The sequence below is a fragment of the Meleagris gallopavo genome, chromosome 1 (assembly GCF_000146605.3).
Source record: "Meleagris gallopavo isolate NT-WF06-2002-E0010 breed Aviagen turkey brand Nicholas breeding stock chromosome 1, Turkey_5.1, whole genome shotgun sequence".
NCBI lineage: Eukaryota > Metazoa > Chordata > Aves > Galliformes > Phasianidae > Meleagris > Meleagris gallopavo.
This window is the reverse complement of record NC_015011.2, coordinates 10,221,813-10,234,096: the sequence shown is the minus strand read 5'-3', so window position 1 is coordinate 10,234,096 and position 12,284 is coordinate 10,221,813. Positions and strand designations below refer to the sequence as shown.

Genomic DNA, 12,284 nt, shown 5'->3' with positions numbered 1-12,284 from the left:
TAATTTAGAGTCCCTACAATACCTGTGTTTATTATCAAGGAGGGAAAAACAAAGATCAAATCTTTCCTTGAAATGCAATCAGTAGTAAATGTAATAGATATACCAACTGCTAAAATTAACAGTTAGCTTTACAAACTAACTTTAACTAACCTAAATCAAAAAAAAAGGTGATCTTTTTACATTTGAATACTTATTTTATATAAGCAAGTCATTTTCATTCTACCATATACAAAATAAAGGTCATACTAAACTTAAAGCGTTTGACATTATCCCTTGTTATTATGTAGCTAGCACATAATGTATTTGTTATTATTTAGACAGAAGGAGCACAAAATAGTACTGCCTTCAGCTAATCTGGTATGACTTGGGGCAAAGTTCTCAATGAGAGATGTTCATATCAAGGAAATGTTTTATTACATTTCTGAGATGCAATGAATTCTAAAAAATAGAAGAAAGTTATTTAGTTTGTTTTTTTTAATCTCAAAAGAAAGTAGAATGTTTCTGATGCATAACATTTTCACTAACCTTTTTTATAGCATTTGAAGAAGTTTTGAAGAACATTTGAAGAACCCATTATTTATGCTCTTTCAATGTAAATGGCAGCTTTTGGAGCTGCTGTTGTTTGGAGGAATTATGTATAACTTCCTAGCATATATTAAAAGTGCACAGTGCTATGCATGTTAGAAATATCAGAATTGGCTTTAGAAATCCTGACATGGCTCATGTTTGCAGAAAAACTACTTTGGGGTCCAGAAACACTTCCAGCTTGTTTATAGCTGATTTAGTCCAGGTATCTTAGGGAGATATCATTCCTCCTACAGTCATCAGGTTGATCTGATTTTTGAGAAGTTTGCTGCTTTTCATCTGTCAGCTTCAATACTTCCTTTAGCACGCACGGAGTAGTGTGCTGGGCCATCAAATGCTTTTCTCTGTGTTTGGTTTTCCTTCAGTATCCCATGAAAACAAAAAATTTGCAGCTAGTTTATGATGCAATTTTTTTTTAATTAAAAAAAAAAAAGACGAAATTAAGTCTGTCCAAGTGGTACATAATGAGGTAGGAAGAAAGGATGCCAAAGCGCAGATTAAATATTCTGGAAAACCTGTGGACTTCTAGAAATTTACTGCCCTTAGGAAGAAGGATGATTACGGTGGATAAGAGCACACAAAGCTACCAGACCACCCTGCATGTGACTGCTTAGGCGTCAATGACAACCAAAGGGCTGACTGAATGATTGTAAAGAGCAGAACAGAACAGGAACAGAACCAGAGCTGACAAGTGGAGCAGCACATGCAATGCAGGTAAGAGTAGCACTACCAGGGTTTGGCTCAGTCACCTAAACAGAGACATCTGCTATCATCTGGAGTACCTTAAGGCATGAGATATCTGCATGGTCATACATGGCAGACAGGTCACAGGAAATGGGAGTCACTCATAATCTTCTGGGCTGGCAGTTAGAGGAATGGAAAGATATCCTAGGCATTTTAAATACATTTGCTAGTGCTGATTTCCAAAAATATTGCAATTATTATTATTATTATTTTTTTTAAACAAACTCACGTAAGATTGCAGTACTCGGAACACAAAGGAAACTAACACTTCTCCCATTGCTGTGTAACCCTAAGACTTTATTTCTGTGCTGCCGGTTAGGGGTCATTTCCTAATGAAAATACATTCAGTATCTTTATCTTATATAAAGGCCTATGAGGCACCACAAAGAATTTCTGAAGTTTTTATAAACATCCCAAGATAAAGTTCATCAATGCTATGGTGAAATGAAAGGAAGGAAGATAGACAAAACATGAATTCATGGCAAACAGGATCAGTAAAATGTAATTATTAGAGAAATTTTTCTCTCCCACCTGCACAATGTCTCTTTCTGCAAACTTTCCTCTTGAAGAAATCCTGACTACATCACCATCCAGTTCTTCCATAGCTTAAAAAAAGAAACAAATGAGTTTATCCATTAATTAATCTACTCCCCTCAAAAAAACATTTCTGAGAAAAATTTTAGTCAGTCTACACTTTAGAGCAACAGAATCAACAACTGCTATCTTTAGGTAAATTGTAAGATCATTGACATCATGCATGGTAGCTATTTTGCATTTTTTCATATTGATGAAACCTACAGTTTGTCTTTATTATCATCTTCTGAACATAACACTCTACAACAAGGTCCATCATATTCTTCTGACTCCCAAACCAGCAAGTATTTATTTCTGTTTGGCTATGTTCATACTTGCATAGGTGGATAAAAATTCATTTTCAGAAATTACTGTTACAGAAGATATCAAAGATTGTAGCACAGCATGGTAATATCACTCATATTGGGAATGTAATGACTGTAATGACATAGGAATTAGTTGCTTTTAAAAGAACATTGTTAACATTTTTTGGCTAACTCTTGCATCTTTTTCAACAGGGTCCAGGAAATCTCTGAAGTTGTCCATATACTCAGAAGCTGTTCCAGATTTCCATTAAATGGCATGCCTGCTCTCTAGTCAGTGCGACAAGGGGAGGACCTATGATCACAAACCATCGCTCAGCCATTGAATCAAGAATCCCACAACTCTTCTTCCAGTACATTGTATGAAAATCAAAGCACCTCCACGCTGGAGCGTCTTACGTGTTTACAAACTGGGTTGAGCTCACTGAACACAAAATTCCAAATGCTAGCTCTTCCAATGCAAGAACTTGAAAGCATAAATAAAATCACCAGGAACCAAGTTCAAACAAAATGAAAAAATATATTTCTTGCAAAGATAGCTAGTAAGCCCATCATATATTGGAACTCCAGAGTTTTATTTTTTACCCCACTGGTATCCCCCAGAGGCTTTGAGACCTAGATTGGGAGTAGTATCCAGAGAGGAGTAGCTTAGTCTCTCTACAGCAGAACTTAGGTTTGACTGGCCCTTGAATTTTAAAACAGAACATGCTCCTATACACACTTTTTCATTGCTGGCAACAAGATGATCAAACTGTCTTCTCTAGAAAGAACTTCTGCATATAAGACAAGTATTTCTCTGACCTCTTTAGCACTATAGGACTACAGATTTGGCATACATCTACTAGATGCATTTCACCCATGGAACCTAAGTCCAAAGAATCACAGAATCACCATAGTTGGAAAAGACCTCTAAGATCATCTAGTCCAACTGTCTACCTATCACCAATATCTGCCACTAAACTACATCCCTCGGTACAACATCTAAACATTTCTTGATCACCTCCAGGGATGGTGACTCCACTACCGCTGGACATTCTGTTCCAGTGCCTTACCACTCTCTCAGAGAATTATTTCCTGATGTCCAACTTGAATCTCCCCTAGTGCAACTTGAGGACATTCCCTCCACTAGAGAAGAGGCCCAATCTCACTCACCACAACCCCCCTTCATTACATCGTAGGGAGTCCTAAGGTTTCCCCTGAGCCTCCTCTTCTCCAAACTGAACAATCCCAGCTCCTTCAGCTGCTCCTCACCACACCTGTGCCCAGACCCCTCTATAGGTTTGCTGGCCTTCTCTGAACACATTCCAGGGCCTCAATGTCTTTCTTGTAGTGAGGGGCCCATAACTGCACACAGCACTCGAGGTGCACCTTCACCAGGGCTGAGTACAGAGGGATGATCATTTCCCTGCTCCTGCTGGCAAGAGTTTCTTATACAAGCCAAGATGCTACTGGCCTTCTTGGCCACCTGGGCACACTGCTGGCTCATGTTCAGCTGAGCATCAATCAATACCCGCAGGTCCATTTCCTCTACGCTGTCTTCCAGCCACTCTGCCCCAAGCCTGTAGCACTGCCTGGGGTTGTTGTGGCCAAAGTGCAGGACCTGGCACTTGGATTTATTGAACTTAATCCCACTGGCCTCAGTCCAGCGACCCAGCCTGTCCAGAACCCTCTGCAGGGCCTTCCTACCCCAAGGCAGATAGACAATTCCTCCCAGAAGATGGAAACTGTATCCTGAAGTAACACAGATTTAAGAAAAGCTATAGGAGTAACATCCCAAGAACTCCATAAATACAACCTCCAGAGGTAAAAGGGAGGATGGAACCTTCATGTCCAGACTGAATCAAGAGGAGTCTGGGCAAACGGGGCAAACAGGGAGAAAGGGAAAAAGGCAAAGGAAGGATGAGAGACAAGTAAGAAATAAAGGACTAGAGGATTCTCAAGAAAACATAGAGCTTGCAAACTTCCCATCTGTGCATTTATGAAGACAAATGGTCTCTCCCCTTTGATTGCAGCATACAATCATCAGAAGAATAAATGTCAGCCTGGACAATCTCTTCAAGGAGTACAATACTTAAACACTAACATACCACTTGCTATACTCCTAGAATATTTGTGTAAGAATTAAAATATACTGTCATTAATGACTATTCACATTATATATCTGTATACATAGAGACATACCCCCTAACCAGAAGTACTTAAATGGAAAAAAAAGTATGTATGCCTTTGAAGATCAGATCTACATGGAGCATCTACATTTCATTGTGTGGTGATACACAAGATGCCAATTGATAAATTAGTTCAAATAACTGAAGCAGCTAATTCACTAGGATAGAGTGCTATTCCAGAACGTCTTATGAAAGAATATGTAAATAACCTTGGTGATTTATTTCCGTCTGTAATATTCTCCCACTGCTGCTAGACAGTAAGGCTCACTTCTGTTATAAAGCGAAACCTGGCTTAACCCAGATCACTGCCTCAAATTCATTTTCCTTTGTATTTTGTTACTGCAGTTAGAACAGGTGATCAATATTTCCAGTCAACTGATACATCACAAAGCAATTAAATATTGATGTTTCAGAAATTCAAAATTACTTCAGTATACTTATTTTGTTCTTCCCCTCCTCCATTTTCTAGAGCACTGTATATGCTAAGCCCCCATATGATTCCATGACTTGAAGAGAGAGCCTGAGGGGCTCGACATGGTAGCTTGTAATCATACTGAGTTATCAATCAATCCAGCTGGAAATGTCAACAGTACTTACTGCTTGTTCTATATTATGTGAAGAACAGTATGTGTTTCAAAAGCCACATATTACAGATATGTAAACAAATATAAAACATTCTAGAAAAAAAAAAACTAAAACACTTACCATCAAACTCTGCTGGCCCTACTCCCACTATAATTATTGACATTGGAAGCTTTGAAGCCTTTGAAAGAACAAGAAAAAGAGGTTTAATACATTACATAACCTTGGCCAATATTATGTAAGATGCAAAAACAATATGAATAAAAAACATAGAGAAGTGAAGCTTTAAAGAACAATTCCTTATCCTAATATCTAAAATGATGAGGAGAATAAATCTTCAATTTGAGCAATATGTATCTTCTGTTTCTTCCATGAATGAAAATTTTTATTCAAGTTAGTCTTCCATGCCACAAAGCAAACACGATATTAAATTGTGTTATGGTTAAGAATTCTAATTTTACTTAACCTTTTTCATTCAATGAAAAAAGGAAAAGATGGCTTTCCCTGAATAAACTCTCTGTAAAACCTTAAAATTATGAAGACAGCATCATAAATACTGGATTCTCCTGCCCTGACAGCACTAGATATCTATCCACTACAGATATCTTCTGAAATTGGCTCTTTTCAAGAGGGTAACAACAAAAAAATAAAACATCTAACAAATGCCAGGGCTGAGAAATGTTTCTTATTGTGATCACAGAATCCTTTGAGTTGAAAGGAAGCTCTGAGGGCCATCCTGTCCAACTCCCCTGCAGTGAACAGGGATATCACAGCTAGGTCAGGTTGCCCAGGGCCTTATTCAGCCTCACCTTTAAAGTCTCCAGGCACAGGGCATCAACCACAACACTAGGTAACCTGTTTCAGTGCCTCACCACCCTCACTGTAAAAGACTTTTTGATATTTTGATAATTCTGATGAATATCTGGTGATATTCTAACCTGAAATATCCACAGTCATTTTAAACAGGAGTCTACTCTGACCAAAAATCATAGATGAACACTTCTTCCTAAATTAAAATCAGCTCAACTGAAGTTTCAAGTAAAGTGGCTTTAGAGTAGACTTATAGTTTTCTTCTGGAATATAAAAGATGTTATTTTGCCTCATCTAAAATACGTTCGCTTTTTAAATGCACCACTCCCACTTCCCTTTCTTGGTCTGTCATAAAACTCTATATAAAACCAAGCAGAAGACATACAGTTAATTACTGTATACATGCTACTTAAAACAATGAAAATATGACATCCTATAAATCACTAATGTGCTACAGCATTCTATATTGTACAGTGTATACTGCACATTGACTGCAATTTCATTATGAAATGATACTACATAGTCAGTCTTACAACTAAAATTTGGTAGCAAACACGATTTATTAGTTTTTATTTTAAATTATTAATTTAAATACCAATACACTATGAAAAACATTGGCAAAAGCCATCTGGACATGGTTATAGAATCATAGAATGGCCTGGGTTGAAAAGGTCCACGATGCTCATCTTCTTTAAACCCCCCTGCTATGTGCAGGGTCACCAACCACCAGAGCAGGCTTCCCAGAGCCACATCCAGCCTGGCCTTGAATGCCTCCAGGGATGGGGCATCCACAACCACCTTGGGCAACCTGTTCCAGTGTGTCACCACCCTCTGGTCCTTGGCAAGCAGCTCTAGGTGTCTCTGCTGGAGAAGAGATTGGACCAGATGGACCCAGAGGTCCTTGCAATTTCAGCCATTCTGTGATAAAGGACCATAAACAGAGCATAACTGTAACTGAGCTGCCTATACTGCATAAACCACTGACAGTGGGAGTAAAGTATTTTTTTGGATATGAAGGCACTATTTAAAGGCACAGAACATGTTCTGGTTTTCACGTTTTCGAGAATGTTGGAGTTTAAATTTAACATTCTTCAAAAATATTCCTAATCAGGTAGACGCAGTACTACATGATACTATGTATATGAAGCTGTAAGTGGCAAGGTCAGTGAAAAGACAGAGTTCAACTTTAGCATATAAGCTTGGTGTTGGCATTTTCTGAATGACAGTATAACCTTTGAACAGTTTGATAAAGCAGAACATGTCTGACACATATGCTGTAACAAGAAGCACAATGTTAAAAAATGAAACACACTCTTCCTCTGTTTTATGCCCATCAGCTTGTATTTAACATTACTCTCTCTTTTTTCGTTATTCCAAATATCATCATGAGTGGAAAATGCTACCAGGAAGCTTTTAATTTGTCCTGTTATGGTATACTGTGCTCACACTTCAAGAGCTATAAAGAAAGATGAATATGCATCTTCATCAAAAGTATTCAAAATTCCTGAACTTTTGCTCATTCTAGGCAAACAACACATTTTCTGTACCTCCAGACATTTGCAGAACATCAGCTATTACTCCTAAAAATTAATTACTTCTCAAAACAAGGGTTCTCTGTATTTCTTAGTGACCAAATAGTTAATCTTACGAAGTAACAACCAGATGAACTTGCTGGTCTCATACTCACCCTCCATATGGACTTGGAATTGAAGGGGAGTTAAATCAAAAGTTGCTCTTTCTTCCCCATGGAGTCTTTCTGACACCTAAAAAAGGGCTCTATTCCAAACTTCTAAGCTAGACAAGAGGATGAGCTTGTAAGATGAAAAGTTTGTTTATCCCCTTTAAAAGTGAGAGTGGCTTTATCCTATTTTAATATTGGAAAGGAAGTAAACCTGTACCTTCAAACACTAGCTGTTGTAAAAATTTATCACGTGGATTCACAGAGCTCACTGACATGCAGACTCTGTCCATATGCTGCTGGCTAGAACTTGAGGACATCCTGCTTTCCAGTGAGAGACAGAACATTTCAGTAATATTCTCCTGTGCATTTTACAAACTGGAATGGTACTGTAGCTCGCTACAGGAAGCAGTGAAAGTGGGCCTTCAAAAGTATGCCACCTAATTCCATAACTTTTGTTTTGACATGACACATTCACTGTGGTGCATTCAAAACTATTGGAACAGGCCTTCTCAAACTCTGAATGAGTTTTTTGTCGGACTTTCATCTGACATTTCCCAGGGACAGAAGAACAGTTTGTAGTGCACAGCATTACTTAAAAGCATGGCAGTTTCAAAGAGAAAAAACATTTAAAATAATGTTTTAAATAATAATTTAAAAGAACTTGAGGAAAAAATCTTGATTTATAAAATTCAGGGCAACTATTTAAAAGGAAATTAGCTGACAGTTATGCTTGGCATTTGGGACCAGACAATTTGGAGCAGTTTTTAGAAGGTGAGGAAAAAACAAAAATCAAAGCTGTCTGCAATTATTAGATGGATAAAGTTCATCACAGTTCATCATGAAATACTGCATAGTGGGAGTGTATGAAGGAGGAAGAGTCAAGAAGCAGATGACAGAAGTTTTATGAACATTCAGTGTTAGAAGAGACTTCCCATCAAACAGTAATTAAGCTGAGATACAGCTTTTAATTTCTTCTCATCTTCATGCGTAATAATTTTTTTCGCTGTTTGGAAAGAATGGTTAATTTATGAAACTAATTTAATACCTAAGATAGTGATAGATTCAGTTTACTTCTTACAGACTAGAAAGATATTTTATATTTCAGCATTTTCAGCAAAACTTACATTCACTATGGATTCTTTCGTCTGAGCCATATCTGAAATAACTCCATCTGTAATAATGAGAAGAACAAAATACTGGGAGCCATCTTTAACTGAAGCAGCATATCTAGGGGGGAAAAAAAGAATATTGCGATAGTAAAACAAACCTTTATATAAGAACAATTCACATGAGAAGGAGCTGTATTTTTTAAATTTGATGGAGGACAATTCCAAATAATTAATTGTGATAGCATGACCCACTGTACACTGTGATACACTGGTATATTCTCGAGACTCAAGCTTCTCCCTGTGCTATACCTGAGTATAAGACAAAACACAACCAACACCATTCCAGTCTTGCCTCAGTCAAAGGCCACAAGAAGCAACCGTTCTTTGAAAATAAGCAGCTCTTGAAGATTTGAAAAGTTCTGAGAGATAGTGAGTCTGCAACAGTTCCATTGAATTCTACAGCCTGTATATCAGAAACCAAGTCTAGAGTTTGTTTGCTCCTACTGTCCTACACAGTTGGTGAAGAACTTTTTTTGCATGGAGCATGCTTTTCCACTTACTTTTTTATTTGACTGAAACAAGTCTAGTCACTGCCTTCAAAAAGGCTCTTAGTGTTGTGAAGGTTAAGCAGAACTTCCTAATAGAAGTTGTCATGAGTAGCGTTGAGAGCAGAGAAAAAATAAATACTATGATACGTATGCTCAAGTACAGAATATTCATTACCTCACTGGTCACTGGATAGGGTATGTTCTAATGATGCTCATGATTTTACTCAGAAAATTGTAACAGTAAATTTGCAAGTGAGTGCTGCCTATAAATAAGATGCTATAATAACAACATTTGCAAGAGCTTGGAAGGGCATGAGTGAAATGGAATCTACAACTCACAGAAAGCCATTCCCTAGATACAGATGGGTAGAAAAGCCCCAGAGTCCATCAACTTGTTGAACACTTGTTTGTACACAAGTAGTAGGGACTGGAATTAAATGCACAATACTAGCACACAGTATTCAGATCTACTAACAAGTATAAGTCAATCCTGTTAGAATGAGAAAAAAAATCCACATTGTAAATACCTTTTTCTACGTTTTAGCATCATGTAACTTTTGATCATTAATAGTGCAATAGCTGTACTGAAAATAAAAAGTGTCTGCAAAGTATTTGTTATGCTTACCTGGCTACATGATTAATTACAGGGGCAAAGTTTGTTGGTCCATAAAGTTGAACTGATTTTAGACTTCTATAATATGCCTCCATTACACCATCAATGCCATGGCAGTATGGATTTTGAGGGTTTCCATTCTAAAGAAAGTAACAAGGGATTAATCTCTAAAATAGTTATGAAGCAGAAATGATGCATTTTAGTGAATACTATCCAGTGCACATTTTTAAATGGGAGCGACCCCAGAATTTAAGCATTTATTCAAAGTTTGCTACCAGTACCCACTGTAAGTGCCATGGTTGGTTCTGACTGTTAGCTGCCTAGGGAAGAAGTTTTTGCAGCCTTGTACTGTACACTGTCTGGATCACTGACATAAATACCATCTTAAATGGAATTAAGCAGTCCTTACATTGAACAGTAAAAAGCGTTTCTCAGTGTGCATTTAAGGTACAAATTACAGGGCAAATGATAAACTAGAGTCACACTTAGGAGCACAGTTCTGACTCAATAATTTCCAGTTAGATTTTAGTTTTGTAATTTAACTGGCATGTGTACAAAATCTCAGATTTATTCCTGAAACCTCATCCTATACTCCACTAAGTTACCTCTAGACACCCCAAACTAGCAGCCTGTAAAAGACAGGTTACAGAGAACAATAACAATAATTCAAAAAAATTGGGTCATGATTCAATTACATATCAAGGTAAGATTAGCTTCAAACTGAACTATCTCAAACATCTGTTTCTCATGCTGCTATTGATGAGGTTTCTTTATTACTATTTTTGGTTTCTTTATTATTATCTTGACTCTGGATGTCTGTCAATAACTTCACTATGACGAGAAATTTTGAAATGAGTCTTTTAGACCTAAGAATTAGAACATTTTCTGTAATTACTTTTCCTATTAACTACTTAAGACAAGACTTCCTCCCCCAGATTAGGTTGTGGTAAAGAAATTTAAATAAATTTTTATATATTTGCTTACCAGTGCAAATTCATGTGATACTCTTCCATCTGGAGGCAGTCTAGCTCCAAAACCTAGAGCTGGGAACATTTTATCACTATCATAGTCCTGAATAATTTCACCTACTGCTTTCAGTGCCATGCCATATGCATTCAGCTGATAGGGATTCATATAGTGCAGTGAAGTAGGTTGTGAAGGGTTACCTGTTGAAGTAAGAGTCAGGTTTACTTTACAACTGAATCACTCCCAGATTTTCTCTCTTAAAATGACAGAAATCTAGGAAAGAAGAAATTGAAAAGGAAACAAACCTATTTCCTACATATGTAATTGTGGTTAAAACAGGTAAAAATGCAACATTCTTAGTACATCTTTAATAGGTTAATAGTAGGACCTATAAGCTTTTTCACCAATGAAATGATAGCAAGAGATTTCACTTCAATTGAGTATTTGCGTCACTTTTGTAATGTGATACACACTCCTATCATGAAATTTATTAATATATTACGAGATTCTGAAAACAATTCTGCAGGAGAATTAAAACTTTCCTGTTTTACCATTCTTCAGCCTCACTCTACTTGAGACTCTTTTGTTTCGTACCTCTCAATGGAGTCTTCCAATTTAGCTGATTTGCTCACAGCAATAATAAATGGACACACAAAAAAATTAGAAAGTATGAAAACAATTGCAAGTTGCTCCTATTTATGTAATTCAATATGTATTTTTTTTAATAGAAAATTTCTATCTGCTCTGTTTGTCCAGCTTTTCTGGACAGGAATTGGTTTCTAGTCTGCTGTTGCTCAGCTGACTTCAGGTGGTGCCAGGTATACAAATAATTCGTAACACAAAGTAGTTAAGCGGAATCCTGACATAGTACACATACATAAACACTTCTAAAAAGTGTTTTAAAAGTAAGTGTTTTAAAAGTAAGTGTTTTAAAAGTAAGTGTTTTAAAAGTAAGTGTTTTAAAAGTAAGTGTTTTAAAAGTAAGTGTTTTAAAAGTTTTTTAAAAGTGAACATAGCACAAGAATATAGAAGCTTATTTTTATTCTTACCATTTGAGGCTGTGAAGTCAATAGCTACTGTGAAGTTGATTTGCGTTCTGTAAAATGAACAAATACAGCTCTTACTACTAGCTTTACTGCTATGTGAAAAATAAACAAGATATATGGTAAAGTTTTTGGACAAAATATAGAAAACTGACTTTCTAATTCAGGTAATACACATTGAAAATACCATTTCATGAACACACTGAAAACATTTACTTTATTCCATCCCTTCTTTTTCATTGCTTATGAAAAATCCCAATTCTACATTTAGATTATTATGATCTCCTTGTATTATTATTTTCAACAGTAATATTGACTTTTCCTTTGACAAGGAAAGAAGAAAGAAATTGACAAGACAATAAGGGTTTTCCTGATCTGCTCTTAACACAAAAACCATGTCTTCAGTCAGAATGCATTTGAAATCATGCTGTACATAAAATCTTTGGAGTAGACAGCAAAGTTTTTGGCAGGAGATATCATTCATGGGAACATAATACTTCAAGAATTTTAATTTAATACTTTTAGGAGTACTTTCCTTT

The 12,284-nt window shown here is 36.6% G+C and overlaps 1 protein-coding gene across 1 annotated transcript in view; it reads right to left on the bottom strand.

The window, feature by feature from the left end:
- Positions 1-1,716: 1,716 nt before the first annotated feature.
- Positions 1,717-12,284, bottom strand: part of CPNE8 (copine 8) — an 86,119-nt gene continuing 75,551 nt past the window's right edge. Inside the window, exons 14-19 of the mRNA XM_010721137.3 lie at positions 11,752-11,798; positions 10,721-10,902; positions 9,749-9,876; positions 8,591-8,693; positions 5,099-5,156; positions 1,717-1,934 (exon numbers count right to left, since the gene is read on the bottom strand). Of these exons, the coding sequence (XP_010719439.1) occupies positions 1,732-1,934; positions 5,099-5,156; positions 8,591-8,693; positions 9,749-9,876; positions 10,721-10,902; positions 11,752-11,798 (721 nt within the window). The 3' untranslated portion in view covers positions 1,717-1,731. The remainder of the gene's footprint in view (positions 1,935-5,098; positions 5,157-8,590; positions 8,694-9,748; positions 9,877-10,720; positions 10,903-11,751; positions 11,799-12,284) is intronic.